This window comes from Triturus cristatus, chromosome 1_2 (assembly GCF_964204655.1).
Source record: "Triturus cristatus chromosome 1_2, aTriCri1.1, whole genome shotgun sequence".
Lineage (NCBI taxonomy): Eukaryota > Metazoa > Chordata > Amphibia > Caudata > Salamandridae > Triturus > Triturus cristatus.
Window position 1 is genome coordinate 84,376,983 of NC_140580.1, and position 20,704 is coordinate 84,397,686.

The 20,704-nt window shown below is 40.7% G+C and overlaps 1 protein-coding gene and 1 pseudogene across 10 annotated transcripts in view; both read right to left on the reverse strand.

The window, feature by feature from the left end:
- The window catches only part of LOC146866846 (scavenger receptor cysteine-rich domain-containing protein DMBT1-like), a 1,139,300-nt gene that overhangs the window by 95,244 nt on the left and 1,023,352 nt on the right, over nt 1-20,704 (reverse strand). For all 10 annotated transcript variants that reach the window (XM_085602006.1, XM_085601995.1, XM_085601984.1 and 7 more), the window contains one exon: nt 8,178-8,219. In XM_085602006.1, the coding sequence (XP_085458132.1) occupies nt 8,178-8,219 (42 nt within the window). The remainder of the gene's footprint in view (nt 1-8,177; nt 8,220-20,704) is intronic.
- Nucleotides 4,087-4,345, reverse strand: LOC146866847 (large ribosomal subunit protein eL38 pseudogene; annotated as a pseudogene).

The following is a 20,704-nucleotide window of genomic DNA, read 5'->3' on the forward strand; positions in this document are numbered from 1 at the left end:
CCTGATCCACGCACTGAAAGAAAGGAATGTCCAAACCTTCAACTACGCGGATGATTTCCAACTAGTACTCCCATTCAACAATTCCCCTGCTACCATTCACGAATTCCAGACGAGGATGCTGTTTATCCGTGACTGGATGAACAGCAACCATCTGAAATTAAACCCAGATAAAACGGAAGTGATTCTCACAGGAGGCTCACTGAACCCCTGGAGCTCCCATTTCTGGCCTAAAGTGTTAGGACAGCCTCCCACTCCTTCCACACATGCCAAAACCCTGGGAGTCATAATTAATAATGATCTTACCATGAAAACTCAAATAGGATCCGTAATCTCTACATGCTTCTTCCAACTAAGAAAAATAAAGAAAATCAGCAGGTTTCTAACACAGGAAGCAAAAATACAGACAGTACTTGCCATGGTGATATCCCATTTCACCTACGCCAATTCTTTATACTTTGGCATCCCGGCTTATCTCATCCATCGCCTTCAACTGGTTCAGAACCAGGCGGCCAGATTGATTCTTCAGGAAAACAGACGCCAACACGTCTCTCCCCTCCTGAAGAAGCTACACTGGCTCTGTATATCCCAGAGATGCGCCTTCAAGGTGGGATGCATTATCTTTAAAACTCTGAATGGCAGAAACCCTAAATTCATCAATAGCCTGATCGACAGGTACACTCCGACCAGCAACCTGAGATATGCCCATATGCACCTCCAGACAACACCCCCCTTTAAATGGAAACGCTTTAGTGGAACAAGGTTTTCCACACTAGGTCCCAGATATTGGAACTCTCTACCTCTAGAGATTAGAACCTGCACAGACCTCATGACCTTCCGCAAACTCCTAAAAACATGGCTATTTAGACAGGCATACGAGTAACGTATCACTCTAACACCTTTCAGAGTAGCGCCAAGAAACCAATCTGGTGTACGTGCGCTCTACAAATTAAGTATAACATAACAGTAACTCACCTATTATAAGGTCTCTAGGAAGTGCTGCAGCTATTCTCTGTTCCAGTGATAATTCCTCATTCTTAGTCCCCTAGACTGTGCTGCTAGCTGCTTCCCTGATCCAGTCAGTAACTCCCCCATTCTATGTCCTCTAGACAGTACTGCAGCTGTCTCTCTTGTCACAGTGGTAATTCCTCATTCTAAATCCCCTAGGCAGTACTGCTAGCTGCTTTTAAGTTACCAACAGTAGCCCCCTCATTCCAAGTCCTCTAGGCTGTACTGCAGCTGTGTCTCTGTCCCAGTGATAATTCCTCATTCATAGTCCTCTAGACAGTGATGCAGCTGCTTCTCTGCTTCTCTGATCCTGTTGTAACTCCTCTTTTCTAAGTCCTCGAGGCGGTACTACAGCTTTGTCTTTGTTCCCAGTGGTAATTCCCCATACATAGTCCTCTGCACAGTGCTGCAGCTGCGTCTCTGTTCAATCATCCACCACACTCCAAACCAAAACACATAGGTAAAATACATTGTCATTTACAACGCCAATAGCGCTAACGCCCACAAATGCGAGACCTATTGCATTGCAAATACTTGTTTTAATAGCAATCACAGACATCCCTGTGATTTGGGCCAATTGGTTTGATTCACAATTTGTGACCTACCTGAATAATATTAATTAGGTAAGTTGCATTGCGCCTCAGTCTGATTCTGTTTTTATGAACCAACCTAATTGCACATAGGATAGTTAGCAGAAATACTACAAACAGTATTTTCTGACCAGTGCATCTGTTCCTTAGTCATCTATATTCTTGGAGAGGATTATTGAGAAAGGTATGAAGGGAATGAATAAACATGTCCTCTGGTGTGCAAATATGGGAATTGAGTACCCAATGCAAACATAAGGTTTGCGTCAAGGAACACCCCCTTCCTTGTACTGACTAATTCCTATTCATCATCTCAAAAAGCTTCAGGGTTTTTAAGTGGAAGAACTCTTATTGATTTTTCTCAAAAGAAAATGAATTCTTGGACAAAGTTCATTTTAATTTGAAAGACACTTCAAATTCTTATATCAATCAAATGGCTTCATTCCCCGCATTCTTTCAAAATCTACTTACTGCAGCAGTGCCTGCAATGCTCCTGCTTAAGGGTAAAAGAGCAATATGCCACTGCCTTGCGAGAACAGGGTAGTTGCAACATGTGATCAAATAGTCCTTGTTTCGAACAATGTAGTTCTTAATGCCCTTTCCAAAAAGGGTAGATTAGAGGAACAAAAAAAGATTGAATGTCCAGAAGGATGTGGACAATATAACCTCTGCCCACTGAAATGCATCAGTGAATTTTAATTTCACAATCTTCCTGCACTGATAAATTGCATGTGACAAATAGATTCATAACTGGACAGTGACACAGTTTTTCAGATCTTATTCTGAAGAACGAATGCATTGTTTATTTCCTAATTCTTCCTTGGACTTATGTTAATTTTGTCTTGGGATGTCTCATAGTATATACATGTTTTTCTATGAATGCCATTTGAGAATAACCCTTTGCCAAGCCTAAAACTCCCACATTACTACATGTAGGTAACTGCAAAGACATTGCCTCAGCAGATACACACAGAAATTCACACTAGGCCATTGTCACTGCAGACATCCTGCGACCAAGGTTGGGAGGCAGGAAATTCCAGACACTTTAGTGAAAGGAAAACTTCAGAAGCTTCTTCAACTTCAAAGTAGGCTCCAAGTATAAAGGTAGAACTCTCTGACTTGCTCTTCAGTTCACTTCTGGACCTGTGGAAGTTCTCTCACAGGACTGCCCTGCTGCAGTGGTGCTAAAGGGGACCAGATAACCCATAGCAAAAATTTGGGACTTACAAACTATCTGCCAAAAAGTGCTGTGAGAACTGAGAGGAGACCAAACCTGCCTGCTCACCGATCCACCCATGAGCCGGTCAAACTGGCTTTGCGGTAGCTCGTGATAGGTTCTTTTCTGTAGCAGAAAATCCTGTTCAGTGGCCCCTCACTACAATGGTATATGGCTTCATGGAGCCCTCGTCGGAGACAGTCTGCAGCTTCGTCCCTTAGAAAATTTTAGACTTCGAAAAAAGAGACTTAGGGACCAATTTATATGTTGGTCGGAGGAAAAGTCCATAGCAATGACAAATGAGTTTGCTCTCTCCCAAAATAGTGGTCCACCTGTCAGATTTATATGCGGGGTCACCCTAAGTTTGGCCACTGCCAACACTACTTCATCTCTGCTGTGGCCAAATGTCTCTGACGGCCCTGTGGTATAAGGGCTGTTGGAGGCTGATCTGTCATTCCACCCACCTAATTTAGATGGGGGGGATGACAGGTCAGTTTTCACTGCTTATCACCCCCAGGAAGACCCTGGTGGCAAGGGACAGTGAAGACTGCCAAATGCTCCCCTCACCATGGGAGAACACTCCCATGGCTAGGGGAGCATTGAATTTTCAATAAAAAAAAAAATCTAATTACAGAATACTGTTTGATAATGTGCACTGACAGAGCCATGTACCGAAACGAATAATGCATTTACAGGAACAGCTGTGACAGTGGTTCCTGGCAATGCTTCATAAATTACCTCCAGGTTGGCTAACAATTTTAAATCTGGCGGGAGGAATAATTTATTGTCCACTCAAATATAAATGAGGCCCAAGTCCAAACGTATGCATCTTCACTGCTACTTCGTCCAGAGCCTCCTCCTCAGAAACCGTGGCTGCCTTGCCCTGCTGAAGTTGACCTTTTCAGACAGAGTTTTCTTCAAAGCATTTTCTAAGTCTGACGGTAAGCCAAGACTGGTCCCAATCAACTTTGTGTATCCAAGCCACGCTCAATTGCGGTCGGCGTTAACTTTTGACTTTGCTCCTGTCTGGCGTGGCCAGATACTCACGTTTGGCGCTTTGATCTTTAAGGGCCTAGGTTCTTCTAAAACCTTTAAAAATTCATACAATTGGTTCTACTGATTGTATTTTTGTCATTTTGGTGTCTCTTTTTCCAAACTGGTTTGGGATTTTTCTTGGGTTGTGTTTTCAATGTATTACTGTTCAAGTGCTGCATAAATACTTTATACTTTGCCTCTAAGCGGTTTATTTACACAACTGAATTTCTTTACACGTCTGGATTACTTCAACTCCTTTACTGCCAAACCAGGAGGCAGAAACTACTTCAGCTTCCCTGCCTTTTCCTTGTCTGTGATGACCAGAGTGTACAAGTACTTGCTGCAGCGCACCTTGTACTTCACATTGCCCTTGTTCTTCTTGATTTTCACAGATTTCGCATCTTTTCTCCTGGCTGTCAGCAGGAAGCCTTTGATCTCTTCGATTCTGCGGGGCATGGCTAGAAGTTAGTGCTGACCGGGAACTGCCAGCGATCCAGAGAGGAAAAGAAAGCCTGTAAGTCAAGCTCGAATGCATTTGAGCCAACTACTAGAGGGTAAAGCACAAGATAATTTAGTGACTTATTGTGCTTCACCCTGACCAGGGTGAAAGGCTGTTGCTTGAGTAGGGTTTCACCCCCTAACCAACAACCCAATCTCTCACACACACCACTTATAATTTTGACCCAAAACCAGTTAGAAATAACCTGAGATAGTGCATTTAGGGTAGAAACAGCATAATGGATTGTACAGCCATAAAGATACTATAAGTCCATTCAGCACAGCATAAGGATTCTTTAAAAAAAATATCCTTATTCATTCACTTGTGCAGGAAATGCTGTACATCTGCTAAATGTAACTGTCTTGTTCAGATAGGAGATTGCAGGGCAGCTGTGACACAGCTCTGACTCAGCGGGTAATTCAGTACTAACTCTCCTCTTACTCAAAAACAAGGCTATGCACTAAGCATAAGAATGGAATAATATGTTTTTAAAAGTAGTGAAAAAAGGGTTTTGACCGAGGACAGGGTCAAGGGTCTAATGCTAAATGTTTGAATTAACTTAGATGAAACATTTAGGTTTGTTAACACATAGGGCACCCAAAACAGACACTAGAAGTAGTTTCCCTCCTGAACTTGCGTCTCCTGGAAACCCAGGATGTATCTCACATACTTAAACATGTCCCAGAACTGTACACCTTGAACATTTCTGCCCCTGCGACCCACTTCAGAATCATCATCATCATCTGGGACTAGTTTCTGACGTTTAGCAGCTGGTTGTGTCCAAGCTGCAGTCATAGCCTGATCAATCAAAGCCTCTAAATCAGTATGTGAAACAGCCGGCATCTAGTCTGTTTTAGCTTGATTAGCACCCGAAGTACTAGCAATTAGCTCCACAGTAGTATAAAACATGCTAAAGTAGCAACTTCAGTAATTATGGATTGCTAAGCAACCTGATCTGCTCACACAAGAGGAGACAGCAGGCTAAAGCCAAAAAACTCAGCCATGCGCTTACTGAGAGCACAAAGACAGAGCAGGATGCCTGGCTGTGAAGGCAAGCAAAGACATGCCCAACATCAACAACATCAGGCTTCCCGCACAAGCTGCAGCACCTGAGTGGGGGGTCAAGTGTCTGGTAAACCAACAACCCACATGATACCTACAGCAAATCGAGGCAAACACAAGTAAAAACAATGAACATCATGAAGTTATTAACCAACCGCCTGTAAGCAGAGTGTCCTAAACTTGCGTTGGGTAGCGTCACCCGTTCCGAATTTATTTATTTCGGTATCTTGTTATAGTGCATAACTCACTCCTGTAGGAATATCTCGGTGCTTTGCTGATCAGAGAAGCAAAGATATTTTAAAACAGCCAGGTTTTTAGCATCTTCTTGAAGTTTATAAAATCTGGGGAGGTCCAAAGAGGAAGAGGGAGTTTATTCCAGTAGTATAGGGCCATATATGACAAGGATTTGTAAAGGATCTGCAACCGAATTTTGAGGTGTGAAGGCGTGGAGTCTGCAAAGGTGCTTTGTTTGGGTAACTTAGGTGACTGGGGGTAAGATAGTGACTGAGCAGTGAGTGCAGATAAGCTGGGCGGGCTTTGTAAAGTGCCTTATGTTGTCATACAGCATAGTTTAGAAATGCCTGCTTTCTACAACCAATGCAGTTTTCTTAAGTTGGGTGTAGAAGACAACCATGCCAGTAGATTGCAGATCAGGTGTGCCTCTGTGTTCTACATTACTTGCAGTTTGGGCAGCAGGGTGCCATTTACTGCTACCAGTAAAGCATTCCCATAGACCAGGTGGCTGGTTATGACAGCTTGGATGAGGGTTTTCTGGAAGTGTCCAGAAGCCAAGGGAAAGCTTTTTTAGTGGCATAACAAGCGCTGTGTGGGGCATTTCCTTGATCTTTCATGGACTGTGATTGGTCTATTTTCACTCCAAGATTTTTCACCACCTGCTTTGCTGCAGGATCTTAACCAAGTTCTGGGGGGCCACCAGTCTGCCGACCATATCATGTTGGGTTTGCCAAATAGCATGAAGGAAGGGAAGGCAGGAAGTGCAATAGGTGAGGGGCTTTTATCACATTGACTTTCAAATTATAAATAAAAGAAAGCTTGGGAAGCCTTTCCCTCTCAGGAGTCGGAGCCTCACAGTAACAACTATGACAATGAGGACTGCAGTAGTGTAATGTTGCTCTTTTGATGTAGAAACAAGTGTCTTGTGTCTCTGTAAGGCTTTATTTCAAAATGTTACTAGATTTAAAAAGTTGAGATTTGGGGAAGTTTAAAAAACATAGTGAGAAAAAGGGACCCTGGCAACGGAGGAATAATGTGCCAGTGGCATTACTGGACAGCCTACAGGTGGCATTTTTATGTGTACCTGCTGACACTCAGGATGGTGAAAGAGACAGCTCCTAATGCCGGCCAATGTAATTTATTCTCTGTAGCCAACCGGCTTGTGGAGTGGGACATGGAACTCCCTCCCCATCCACCTCCGGACAACGCAAGACCATCTCGCCTTCAGGAAGCAACTCAAGACCTGGCTGTTCGAGCAGTAGCGTTCTCCCCCCCCCCCGCCCCCCCCCCCCCCCCAGCGCCTTGAGACCCTCCGGGTGAGCAGTGTGCTATACAAATGCCTATGATTGACATCCAGCTGGAGGGGAACCTGCAGCTGGCGGGGCACATCCAGCTGGGGTGGGGGGGACAACTGGCTGCTGGGAAGTGAAGTGACCACATGAGCATTGAATGGGTTTGCTAAATGTGGAGAGATCAACAGTGCTCTGGCACTTTCCTCTCAACAGGAGACGCAATAATGACATGTTTGATACGATATTTACAATAATCCATGATACCTGAAGTTGGGCAAGGCTCAATCTGAAGAATGTTTGTTCAATGCAAGCATTTCTCATAAAATACCACTGAAGTACATCAAAACACAACAGGGTTTAAACATGTCACTGAAGGGAGCAGTGTAGAATAGATGCACAGACTGAAGATGTAAATACACTTTAATAAATTGAAAGTACAGTTAGAATTCAAGGAATACGTAGACAGTACCATTCCTCTTCAGAATTCAAAGCCACTAACCAACCACCTATATCCCAAACATGCTAACACATGTTCTAGCATCGCACCATCCCACCTCCATTGAATGACATCACCCTTTCATGTTCCACTTCAAGGGCACATCAATGGTACTCCACAGATACAGAAGAGACTACATTCCACTTTGAAACATCAGGCATCAGTAATAGCACAAGGTCATCAGCACAGTAAGCTTGTGTTTATAATGGAAATGTGATGGTGAGGGAGGGATCTTAGCTGTACTGGGTTAAAGTAGTGGCATCAATGGTCATGGAACTTGTTAAAAATGTCTGAGTCATGTATACATTTCCAGTGACGGACAGGAATCTTTCTCTTTTCTCTTTAATTTCAATCATGGGCCTTCCTAATTTACAATAAGAATGTAATCAAATTCCAAAACTCTCAGTCAGTTGGAGGTTTAAGGCATGTCAGCTGTACTAATAGACACTAGTAACATAGCATTCTCAATTACTGCCAAAAAGTACCATAACTACCATAACTTGATGTATTTATGCCCCTGCCAACCCTCCAGCAGTTTAGGGTTACTGTGAAGGCTCTCTTGTTGTCCAATTTAACTCCAGGCTGTCGCCTTTGGTAGAGCTCCCATATGACCGCAACAACCCTAATTTCTTCCTACTGCCCCATTTTATGAATTCTAGCCCTACATCTAGAAATGTTGTTTTATTTGGCATTCATACGAGGCTCTGCTCTTTCATTCATTCAAACAAGATAATTATGACAAAGGGCATACCTGGCACAGTGGTATTTCTGGAACTTGCAGTGGTCCGATGAGCTATGAAAGAGAGGAGAATACATAAGATCGTAAAAGTTGTGCTTATACCCTTTCATGACATTTTCCTAAATAGTTTCTGACAGTATTTATGGTTCTTGTATAGCACAAGCATAGCTATAAAACACTGGACTGCTATACAAGAGAGGGGGAAGCGTGGAAACAGGTACTCTCAAGGCAACCAATATCAGAGGGTGCAAAGAGTGAGGGAGTGTTTGCAGGACAGGAGGTTACAAAAGGACAGACATGGATCCCAGCATTGGCAGATATTCATTCATTACCTTAGGTTGAGGTATTTACCAGGTGTGATGAATGCTTGTTTTTACATGGTATTTACATGCAAAATAACCATGTAAAAAACTAGATATTGCATGTTTTGGCTTTTTCCGAGGCTTTTTTCCCAATAAAATTTGGAAGGTTTGACTTACTGAAATTTATTGTGGGGAGAAATAGATGGTTGTGATAGTTACCACAAAGCTTGGAATCCCGATCCATGAGCACACTCCTGTTTTCACAGAGGTGCACATTTGGCCACCAGCTAGTAATCAGGACCGAAGACGTACAGCGGGCTGAGTTGTAAGGAAATCCTACATTGGATTTACCCTTTGTTCCTCTGAGCTTCTTTTATATCTTTTTGCAATTCAAAACTATGTGCTGTCACCCCTTTTTAACTTGTATGTACATGAGTGCACCTTTGGATATGCGCTGAACCTGTTGAACGGAAGCTCCATTGTTTATATGACTGTAAATGTCGCCTTGCAAACTGATCCGCTGCTGGATTTGCTAGAGACTTTATTGTAAAGTTGGAAGGGAGAGCGTTTATTTAGAGAGCCTGTCAACGGGGTACAGTGAGCATGGTTATACTAGGGCAATTGTCCAGTTGGATGTTTTCAGCAAGGGTCGATTACTGCTTGTCATGTGTTCGTAAGATCTTGATTATTAATAAACATATTTACAAAAAAATAAAAAATAAAAATGAGTGCACCTTTGGATATTATTGCTGTGATCTGAATATTATTAAGTATTATTGCTCTGTTGTTATATAAAGCATTTTTGTGGAATGGCTATATATGTATCACACAGAGGCAGTAGCCATTTGAGGAATCTTCACAAAACTTTCCCTAAAAGTAATAGTTCATCCATCTCAGCTCCTTCCTAAGAAGGATGAAAGGCTGAGTGGACCCTACGGAATTTGAACTGTGACCATAAGTCGAACACAGGCCCCTTCAGTGGACACATTAGTCTACTAAGCCACCAGACCCAGCATAACAGTTAGTATATTAAAACATATGTTCTTCTTCCTAGCTAAACTGCAATCTTCGTATGCTTGAACCAAACACTTGATCAACATAGACTAAAAAAGTAGACTAATGGTCCAGAGGTATCAGTATCTAAAGTTCTATGTGCAATCAAGTAGCGAGTAATCCTTTAGTTTAAGCATACTGGGCATATCCCCTTCCTGCGGGGGCCTCAGTATTCAGAGCAGAAAAACAAAACATGTTCCTCTGTCTCAGGGGCCAACCCACACACAAGGCAATTATCTGAGTTGCTGTCTTTTGCCTATTTTTTGGAGAAGGCGTTTAAGCGTAGACTGGCTAGGTGAAATCACATATACAAACTTTTTGTCAAAGGTGGTGTAATCATATTTAAAAACAATTCAAACTTTGGGCTTGAATTGATCCCAAGAAACTGACTGGTCAAGATTTGTGAAGTTACCCTTATGGAATAGTGATCATACATAAATGCATAATATCTTGTTTTAAGAACTGTAGCCTCGGTTCTAAATACTGATACTCTACTTGATACTCTAGTAATCCAGTGTTGCACCATATACATATCTAATACATCAGGGGTTTTAGCTGTGTCACGTCTGCAATACATTTGGTGCCTAGATAAAAAACAATGGGATAAGGGAAGTGTTGGTAGGTGCCGAGATAAGAGATCTGAAACAATTGTTCTTCTCCACTGTCAGCTTCTGGGGATCAACATATCCCCAAGCTTCAGCACCAAAGAGTTCATCGCTTAAGGCTTTGGCACGGTAAACATCCAGAGCCGGGGTTATAGATCGAGACTGGGTCTGCTTGTGTAGTCGCAGTATGGCTTTAGATCCTTGTTTCAAAGACTTTTTGCTGAGTTGGGGTTCCCAGCAAAGCTTACCTGACAGCTAAACAACCAAATAGTCAAAACAGAAAACTCTTTCAAGTAGTTTATTAGCAACTTTAACAATACTATTTCTTGTTAAGTATCATGCATTTGGTTTTGGTTGCATTTATTTCTAAGCCCCAGGAAACAAAGAAACCCAGAAACGTATCTATTACATTCAGAAGACCTGTAAGAGTCTTTGGGATGAGTATCAAATCATCTGCAAAGAGCAGTATCAGAATCTTTCTAACATTCAGGACAGGGGAATCATTACTGCAATTTGTGAGTTCCTTGTCCCCAACATTGATATAGAGGGTAGGCAAGGTAGGTGCAAGGACACAACCTTGGTGTACCCCATCTTGGGTTGGGATTTGGTTGGTCAGTTCGCCCAGTTTTCCCCATCGCACCTGAGCATAGTTATCTCCATGTAGCCTAACACTCAAATTAATCAGATTGGCAGGGGCTCCCATTTCTATTAGCATTTTCCACGGGCTCTTCTGGGAGAAAAGATCATACACAACATACAGTTTTTGGTTTTAGCACGGAAACCCGCTTGGAGGGGGGACAGAAACTGATTATTATCATCCACATTTGCAGCTTGTCGAGTAGGTGTCTAGCAAAGATTTTATGCAAATTATCAATTAGGTTTATAGGCCTATATTTATATGGATTAGGAGCATCAGCTGTTTTTAAAAAACGGAATGATCTCAGCCCCCCTCCTGGTCTCTTGGATTCCTCTCCCTGCCGCTATTCCATTAGTTAAAAGATTAACATAGGAAGCGCAGATTAGAGGTCCAGGTTTATACAAATCTCCTGGTATGTGATTTGGGCCAGGGACTTTTCCTGCTTTTGGTCGGCTAATGGTGGAATAAGTACCTGCCAGGCTAAAGACTAGGTCAATATTGTTTTTAGAGTGTAGCATGTCTTTAGTGGGGGCACTCTAACTCAGGGAGTGTGACTGGGAGCCAACAGTTTCTTCTACATGTAATTTGAAGAAGTGGTCAACCCATTTCTCTGGCTCAATATAATAGGGATGAGTGTTAGCACTCTCTAAGCTCCTGTGGAAAATGATATACCAGAAGGATCTGCTGTTGCCAACCAGACAACAGCAGCTCCTGCAAATTCCTATCGACCCACTCACTTTTGGCCTTATCTAATGGCACTTTATATATATGCCGTGCTACAGAAATATTTGTGCAAATGCGGTCATTGATAGCCTTCTTTAGCACTTTTTAAAATGTTTTGCACTCGATGTTCTACCATTATGTTCTCTTTTACAAATGGGCTTCATTTGATCTACTACCCTGAAAATACATGCTGTAATTCTTTGAAATTGTTTTTGGTGATAGCTAAAATTGCCAGTAAGAAAGGAGAAGTTCCTTCATCAAGAGAAAAAAGTGCACGTACAAGATTTGTTTCAAATAAAAAATGAAATGTTTCTGTTTTTTCAGGGTAGGCAGAGGTCCGTGATGTATGCCGGCAGGGAAATCTCCAGGTAAGTCCCACGCTGCAGGATTTATGGTGCGCCTAAGAGCACAATGTTGTTGCTTGGCCCCGCCTACCGCTCGGAGCACTGGGGACGTAGTCCCACCTCAGTCTGGCAAGAAAGGTTCTGAAACAGCTGTATGTGGGCAGGGAAACCACCAGGTAAGACCCACGCTGCAGGATTAATGGGGCGCTTAAGAGCGCAATGAAGTCGCTTGGCCCCACCCTGCTTCTCATTCATCGTAACTTAATCAGCTAGTGGGTTCTTGAGTATATATTGAGAAGATAACTGTTGACCAGGATGAACTGCTAGACTTTATTTAGCATATCTAACCTTTATATCATATCCTGCCAAACCTACCCCACCTAAACTGCAACAACTTCCATAGCTACCTGACATACCTACATACCATCAATATGCACCTACTTTATCTACTTACCATACCTGCCTATTGTACCTAACAAACCTACTTTTGATAACGCCCTACCTATTGTAACTACTGCCTAGTTCTACCAATTACAAATACCAACTGCACCTAGCCTACAAAGACTAATCTACAACACATAACCTACCTATCTACCATACCTATTCTGCCATACTTACCATATGCACCATAGCAAACCAACCACACCTAACTTACCATGCCTAACCACACCAGACCCAAGTTATTTTGAATTTGAGAACATTAAAGAAGAAGCATTAAACACTTCTTTTTTTAAATTGAAATAAAAATTTGCAATCACAGTATCCTGGATGCTTTGAAACTCTGGTAAAACTAACATGACCCACATATACTAATCACATACTTCTTACATCTTCTCCTTTTGTACTATTTCATAAATTAACATTCATGCGACAGCGTACAATCTAACAGCTACTGAGCATAAACCTTTACAATCACAATGCACTTTAAAATAACATAAAATTAACAACATATCAACACTCTCAAAACCACCACTCTGTAGCTCAAAAGATTACGGCTAAACACATTACACTACTGTTCCATCAACTTCAACACTTAAACTTCAATCACGCTCTAAAAATCACTAAACATAAAATAAATGTAACCGCTGATACATTTCTACCAACACACTTCCAGTGCTCTCTTTCTACTTTACTTATTGGATAGTACAGTACAATTACACAATTAGCAATATTAAATTAAACAATTGTATACCAATATACAAACATTTACATTGATTTGTACCTAAGTACTTTAAAAGTCTTACGATTCCATTGTATTATATATATATATATATACACAAGTTTGACATAGTTAACCTCACGGAAACGTGGTTAGACAACTCATCTCATCCCATCAAAGATCTACTAGTCCCACCTAGTCACAGGATTATTCGACTAGATAGACCCAAGAAAACGGGGGGTGCAATAGCATGCATCTCTCACAATACTCTTTCAGTACGCCAATTGCAAACAATAGCTGTAACGACATGCGAATATCTTAGCATATCTTAGCTAATATCTTAGCAACAACAAATCCATTTGTAATATACATGCCTTCTATCACCCTCCAGGTGATAACTCTTTGTTCATTGAACAAGTCATGGACATCATCACATTGAATGACAATCTTCAAGCAATGATTAGCCCAAAATCTTTCCTATTAAACTGTTAGTTGTCCCAAATTTGCGACAGGCCAACATACAACAAGAGTGAGACTCTTGATCTTATCATCTCAAAAACGGACACTATTTCCTTAGATTCTATTAGCTCCTGTGACTGGACAGATCATTATCGCATCACCTTCCTCATCAATCTAAATGTGAGCTGAAAGAATGGCCAACTGAAGAAAAAAAGGCTTTGGAAATGGATTCTACCTAATATGAACCACAATGAACTAACTACCCTATGCAATAATAACTTAATCCCTCAGACCAACATGAATGATGTCAATGACCTCACAGACTACTACAATACTTCTATCTTGGAAGTCATGGACTCTATCGCGCCCCTTCCACCGAAAACTATATCCAATAAAAACTCAAAGCCCTGGTTCAACAACAACTTGAACACAGAACGACGCAATCTAAGAATAGCAGAAAGAGCTTGGAGATCCTCCCCATCACTGGAATTGCTAAAATGCTTAAAAACAACAAGGAACACATACTATAGATGAATAAACTAAGTGAAAGCGGATTTTTTAGAGCACAGCTTGACCAAGCCAGAAATAGGCCTAAAAAACTATTTAAAATAGTCATACAGCAATCACGTAACACATCCAACTTGTTTGTCTCTGGATCCAGCATCCATCCAAATTGCGAAGAAATGGCCACCTTCTTCAAGAAAAAAACCACAAAGATAGAGAACGAACTTCAACTAGAAAACCGGCTACCCCATTCAATTTCCCGTACACCTCCCAGTTCACGGAAGGGGATGAACCATCCTGGCCATCCTGGCCCCCTCCAAAACCAATACCACTTGGATTACCTATTCCGCAATCAGCAAACATGACATCTACAAGATTCTTTCTTCCTTAAACCCATCTAACCACTTCACGGACCCTCTACCTCCTCGCATACTCAAAGAGATCAAACCCCTACGGAGCAAGATTGTAAACACCTGATTACATCAAGGCACTATCCCTGACTGCCTAAAAGTAGGACATGTAACACCCATTTTTAAAAAAACCTATGGCAGACTGCTCTGATCCTAACAACTACTGACCCATCCACAACATCTCTACTCTGGCAAAGTTCTTAAAAAAATGTGTCTAGAGTCAACTCTGCAATCACAGACAAATATCAACTCCTCGACCAACAGCAATCAGGCTTCCGTCAAGATCACAGCACTGAATCTATACTTACTCATATAGTGGATGACATACTAAAAATGTTTGATCAAAATGAATTATGCCTACTAATATTGCTTGATTTATCGGCTTCCTTTGACACCATCAAACATGATAATCTATTGAACTTACCGGAACAAAGGATGGGCTTATCAGGGGGCAATATTACAATGGTTCTCTTCATTCCTCCAAAACAGATCCCTAAGAGTCAATATGGATCAATCTCTGTCTAAGTCCCACGCGATAACGCTTGGCATTCCTCAAGGATCTGCTCTCTCACCCATTCTCTTTAACCTATTCCTGGAACCACTGGAATAACTCCAAAAATCTTTTAACATCCAATACCATATATACTCTGATGACACTCAGCAGTATCTCAAAATTGCCTCCCCAGAGGAAATTATATCCCTCTATACTATCTTACAAAATACACATCTCTGGTTCAAAGTTAACCATCTCAAACTCAAAACTGCCAAAACCGATTTCTTCTCATCACTCCACTGAACTACAGCCCCAAGATTGATCTTTGGTTGAAACATGTTACATCCCTCAAATTCTCTCCCCACATCATAGACTCCAGCAGATCCTTAGGTATTAAATTAGACAAACACCTAAATATGCAGGATCACATCAGCGCAGCCACCAAAGGAGAGAATTACCAGCTGAGCACTATGCAGAAACTTAAACTCTACCTACCACATGAAGACCTGAAACAAGTGGTCCAAGCCCTAGTATTACCCAGACTGGATTATTTAAGTGCCACACTATGTGGCTTAAACGAAACAAATTGGCCCCTCAAAGAGCATCCTTCAAAAGACAATCCAAATCTTTTATACGGACTAAGTTTTTACCCTAAGACAATATATCTGCAATATTGAAAACATATAGCTACCAAAATCTTCTGGGAATTGACCTTCCTATTACTAACTTTATTCAAGACCAATCTATTTTATCCTATTTTACTTTCTGATTTGTTTGGTTCTCAGGCATGTGTTCCTGTTTACCAGGCCAAGTGCTACTCTACTTCTCGTCATGTAAAGCGCTCTGATACCCACTTGGGTTATGTTTGTGCTGTACAAAACTTTATAAATGTGAGAAAAAATATACTCAAGTGTTACAAATTATGTTTTTCAACAAAACTAACAGTTACTAAATTTTGCATAAATAACAAATGAGCTCTATTGGCATTAACAGCTTTTGTTTCTACTTGGTTACTTGATTAAGTAACTGTGCGAGAAGTACACTGTTCTTCCCTAGTTAGTAATCTAATTTCTCACAGTAGTCATGTCACCAGTGAGGTGGGCATTTACTATTGTGGAGCTTAGGGTTACCAAGTAGGTGCCATTTTAGGACTAGTCAAAAATGGAGATATATACAGCTTCATTTTTGTCTTGTGCTGCTGATATATGTATGGCTACTTATTACATGAAAATTATGTCAAAATAAATGACTGGTGGTTGTATCAACATTATAGTAAAACACAACCTCACTCAAAGTATGGGGCAACCAAATGGTGGGGACTATACTAGTCCTCAGTATTGATCCTATGGTAAAGTTAGAAACATTACGACCTCTCCCTTTTTGTGGTGTAGGCCACTGGATGGTGACAATTAGATACACTTCCTAAAATGAAATTAATTTGCCTGGTATTAAAACTAATACAGTTTGAGCTAAAGAATTGTGCTGGCATTCTTTTATATTTTCCTAATTGTGTAGTTAGGAGATATATTTATTTACTGTACTTATTGTCAGAAAATGCATTATAAGGGTATTTTACCTTTATGATGAATGTATGTAAATTCTTTTGTTGAGTTCTCTGGGTTACCTCAATTCCCTGGCATGTTTATTTCGCTTTTCACCTTGCAATCTTTCCATAAAATCCCCCCTCTTCATTTGCTGTTCTCATTTCTCATTTTGCAGATGTTCTCTAATTCTCTCCTGGATGCCTTTCCCATCTCTCATTGAAAACATTCTCTAGATTTTCTATGGTTCCACCCACAACCTTCCTTTGGATCTTCCATACTGTTCTCCTCTATCCTCTTTCTCTCTCCACCATGTGAGAACCTTCATTATCTCCCACCACCGTTGCTGTAGCATGCTTTGCGTTTTCCTTACTTATGTGCTCAGCTGCATTGTGTGTATTCATAATATTTGCATGCAATTTCTCTTTTTATAAACAAGTTCCGGCTAGTATTACTGGCACATCCATCAAACAATGTTTGCTTTGTTATATTTTGGTAGTGCACCGATTGCTCATATATCGTATACCAATTTAAATGAATTATAATATGTAGTAGATTCTAGTGGGGAACAACCTTTACAACGCGGTTATTACACCGCGATGCGGTTACATCGCAATTGTTACAACGAACGCGATGTAACCACGCTATGCCATTACAACGCAAGTCTTTACATCGACTTGCGCTAGATGGCGTGCTAACATTAAAAATAGTGTAGTTTACTATCCCAACACCTTCCCTACTGTTAAGTGGACTGGAGTTGGAATAGTAAATTACACTTTTCTAATGTTAGCACGCCATCTAGTGCAAGTCGATGTAAAGACTTGCGTTGTAATGGGATAGCGTGGTAACATCGCAGTCGTTGTAACGGCCGCGATGTAACAGCACGCGATGTACCAGCACGCGTCATACATCCATTCTAGTAAATGTAAAAATAATTACATGCCAATTCTTGCCCCTCACATCACTAATCATGAGGTCTGGACATTTCATAACCTCTAGAAAAGGGTATTTAAGTCTGATGCAAAGGCATCTTCTGATAGAGACATCTTGATCCTTTTCTGGAAGCATCAACCGAGATAAAGCTATAGACAACGTAGCTGAAATGAAGGTCAAGGGCTGGCACAGCCAGTCTTTTCGATGCTTTTTGGAGCTAGAATGCTATACCAGAGCCAAAATACAATCTTCTCCAATCACACTAGCTGACCAAACACATTAATTAGCCAGCAAAGCTATGTGGGCACTTTGCTACTTAGAAAGAGTTAGCTAAATGCTAGAAAGGGAGAGACTTTTTTTTATCATAGGCTGATTTAATTTCAAAATGCTATGATTTATGAACACCATCTAAACACAATTTAATAGGCTGCAACTCATTATTACTTAATTGGCTATTTTTATTACAGCCATCATATTTATTTGTTAATAGCATTGATTCACATATTCTCTACTTGATTAGGGCATTACTTATTGATAAAGCCTTTTTAAATATGTAGTATTATTTCTTGGGTGTGTTCATGTTTGGGGGAAAAAGAGCACTGGAACTCACTAATAAATAATCCTCTTGTCTAATAGTATGAATGAATTTGTTACCTTGGACATATCATCCTCAAGTAGATATGTATATATAGAGTCCTGTCTGACTTCCTAGCTTGAACTGCTAAATTGGCGTCAACCTACACTTTCCAGAGGGTTTTGAATGCGTAACAGTGGGCAGTATTTCCTGGAAAACCTGCGAAATGTGTCATTTTTATCTATAAGTCTCTCGTCTCTCTCATTTCACTGAATATTTTATATGCCTCACTCCTTTGTTCTTTGCTTTTTCTGTGCTTCTTCTCTATCTCCCCTTCTTTCTCTTTCTCTGGAGCTTTTATGCCCCCTTCTCTAGATGTTTCCCATCTTCCCCTTTTCTCAGTCCTCTCTATTCTCTTATCTAGCCCCTTCTTGGGCTCTTCACTTTCCCATCCCTCTCTCCTCTTCTCAATCTAGCCTTTTTCCTATTTCTACGGATTTTGTGCATTTGACTCATTTTGTGATTCTCAGACCCTACTAATTCCATATGTGTATCAAATCCTATATCCCATTGTCAGCCAGCCCTCTGACACTTGACAAATCTCCTAACAGGTGTCCTAAATAGTTTTTTTGTCTTCTGTACGACTGGTTTCTGTTGAGTCAAATGAATCTGTGTTTGCGGACTCAAAGAAATCTGGGCTTTGAGGTTTAAAGAAATCTGTTGTCAATCCATAGTTATACAGAAATTGGGAATGAGGATCTGTTTTCTACTAGAGACAATCAATCCAGATATTCAAATGCATTGATAACAGTAAAGGCTGGTGTTCCACAATGGAGAACTTTTTCAGACCACTGAGAAAATACAATTGACATAGATAGAAGTTGTACTGCACATTCCTGCCATGCATGGTACGGTGGACTATCTTCAATGAAGACATTAGACATTTACATATTGAGAGGCAAAGGAGTAAAATTAAGAAAGTAATTTGGGCAATATCATACTAGGTCTGGGTTAAATTTTAATTACACCACAGTAATCGGAGTAATTTCAGTAAATCTGATATTACTCTTGGAATTTATGATTGGGCGAGAAGGCGTAATCGAGTAATTAGGAGCAATTTGGGGCAAAGAGCAGGAGCGGAGGCACAACAACCTAAGAGCACGAGTGGCCACTGACGTTCATGTTCTGTTGTAGTTAGCACTTATTATTTTAGAGAAAACGCATCTTCGCATCTATTTTGGACACAAGGGTGTATTTGACGCTACGTAGATAGCACGTAATTCTGTGTAATTTTGCAGTAATCCTGCATAATTACACTTGAGAAAGTTACTCAAGTTACACCCATCCCTAGTACATATATTTTAAAATGATTTACAAAGACCATAGATAGAATCATATTGATTTTCTTAAAAGTTGATTGCATTTCAAGGGAGATATGTTATCCAATGATTATAGGCATGCATGATGTATATCATAATATAAATACTCTACCTTGATTTTAATAACTGATTAAAACTACTTAAAATCATACAAACATCAAATGAGCTACAACAGCTAAATAGCCAAATTATTCTGTGCATATAGATTTTTTTATTATATGAAGTGATAAAATGATAAAATGTTCCCAATCCCAATATCGAATAATAACATATGATTGATAAATTGGGACAGAAAAGAAAATGTATGTTGACTATATGAGCGTTTATATGTTGTATGTGAGCCAAAAACCCCAAATGGTCAAACATAGAATATGCCAGCATCGCTGCAGGATTACCTGCAAGGTGGAAGGGGTTCTTCTCATCAAAGAATACTTGAAGCTCAAACATCATGAGGATGACATGAAGTAGCACATGTTGTATTTATTGCATTTGGACTCACACCATGGCAACAACAACACCATTCTAATAAGAAGAGAGCACCATTTGATCAACTCCTGAAAACCGTTGAATGCGTTCTAAACGGCGTCAGCAAACAGAAAGATGTGTGAGCATTACTACTTTGAGAGACTAGCACCCTGGCTCTGTAAATATGGAACTGATTAACATCTCAGTTGGCATGATCTGGACCCATGGCACTGTGTCATGATTGTGTATAGTATTGTTGCACCCATCATGTAGACTGATGTTTGTACGCCTTAAGTATTCACTGTATTATGTGACTGTGACATGACATACATGCACTACTTTACAAAAAGTGCTCAAAAGACTTGCTGAGAACTATTTTACAGGTGTATGGTATATGTGAACAATAAGGCCTCAACTGTTTTCATAACCATGACGATCACAAATTTATGTATAGTATTTCAACTCACTATAACCCCTACACTTTAGTTTGAGCAGTAGATAATGCGAGGCATGGTCAAAGATGGCAACTAAAAGGTGTGGTCTAGTCTATCTGGTTCAGCGGGAGATGTATCCTTGCCAAGGAGGCCACTCGGATGATTCTCCATGCTATTCCTTTCGATACATTGTAGTGGACAGTATTGAACAACTGTGGAAGGTAGATGGGGTAGCATCCCAACCTATCATTATTTTGCATACGGCTGGGTCCAAACTGAGGTGGCATGGTAAGAAAAAGAACGATGTGTTGGAGTGCTACCCTGTGCTGTAGTCAGTGGTTAGACTTATAGCAAGCAGCCTTCCATCACTTCTTGTGTGCTTCATGTACTGCCCTAAGCTGCATGGGTATTACCAGATGTGGGTACTTTCCTCATTTGTCACTGGAACCAAGCTGGACCCGGCTGATGAGCCCATAACTAGGGTGTGGCTTGTGAACCAGTTCTGGTTAAGGGAGGACCTGGCT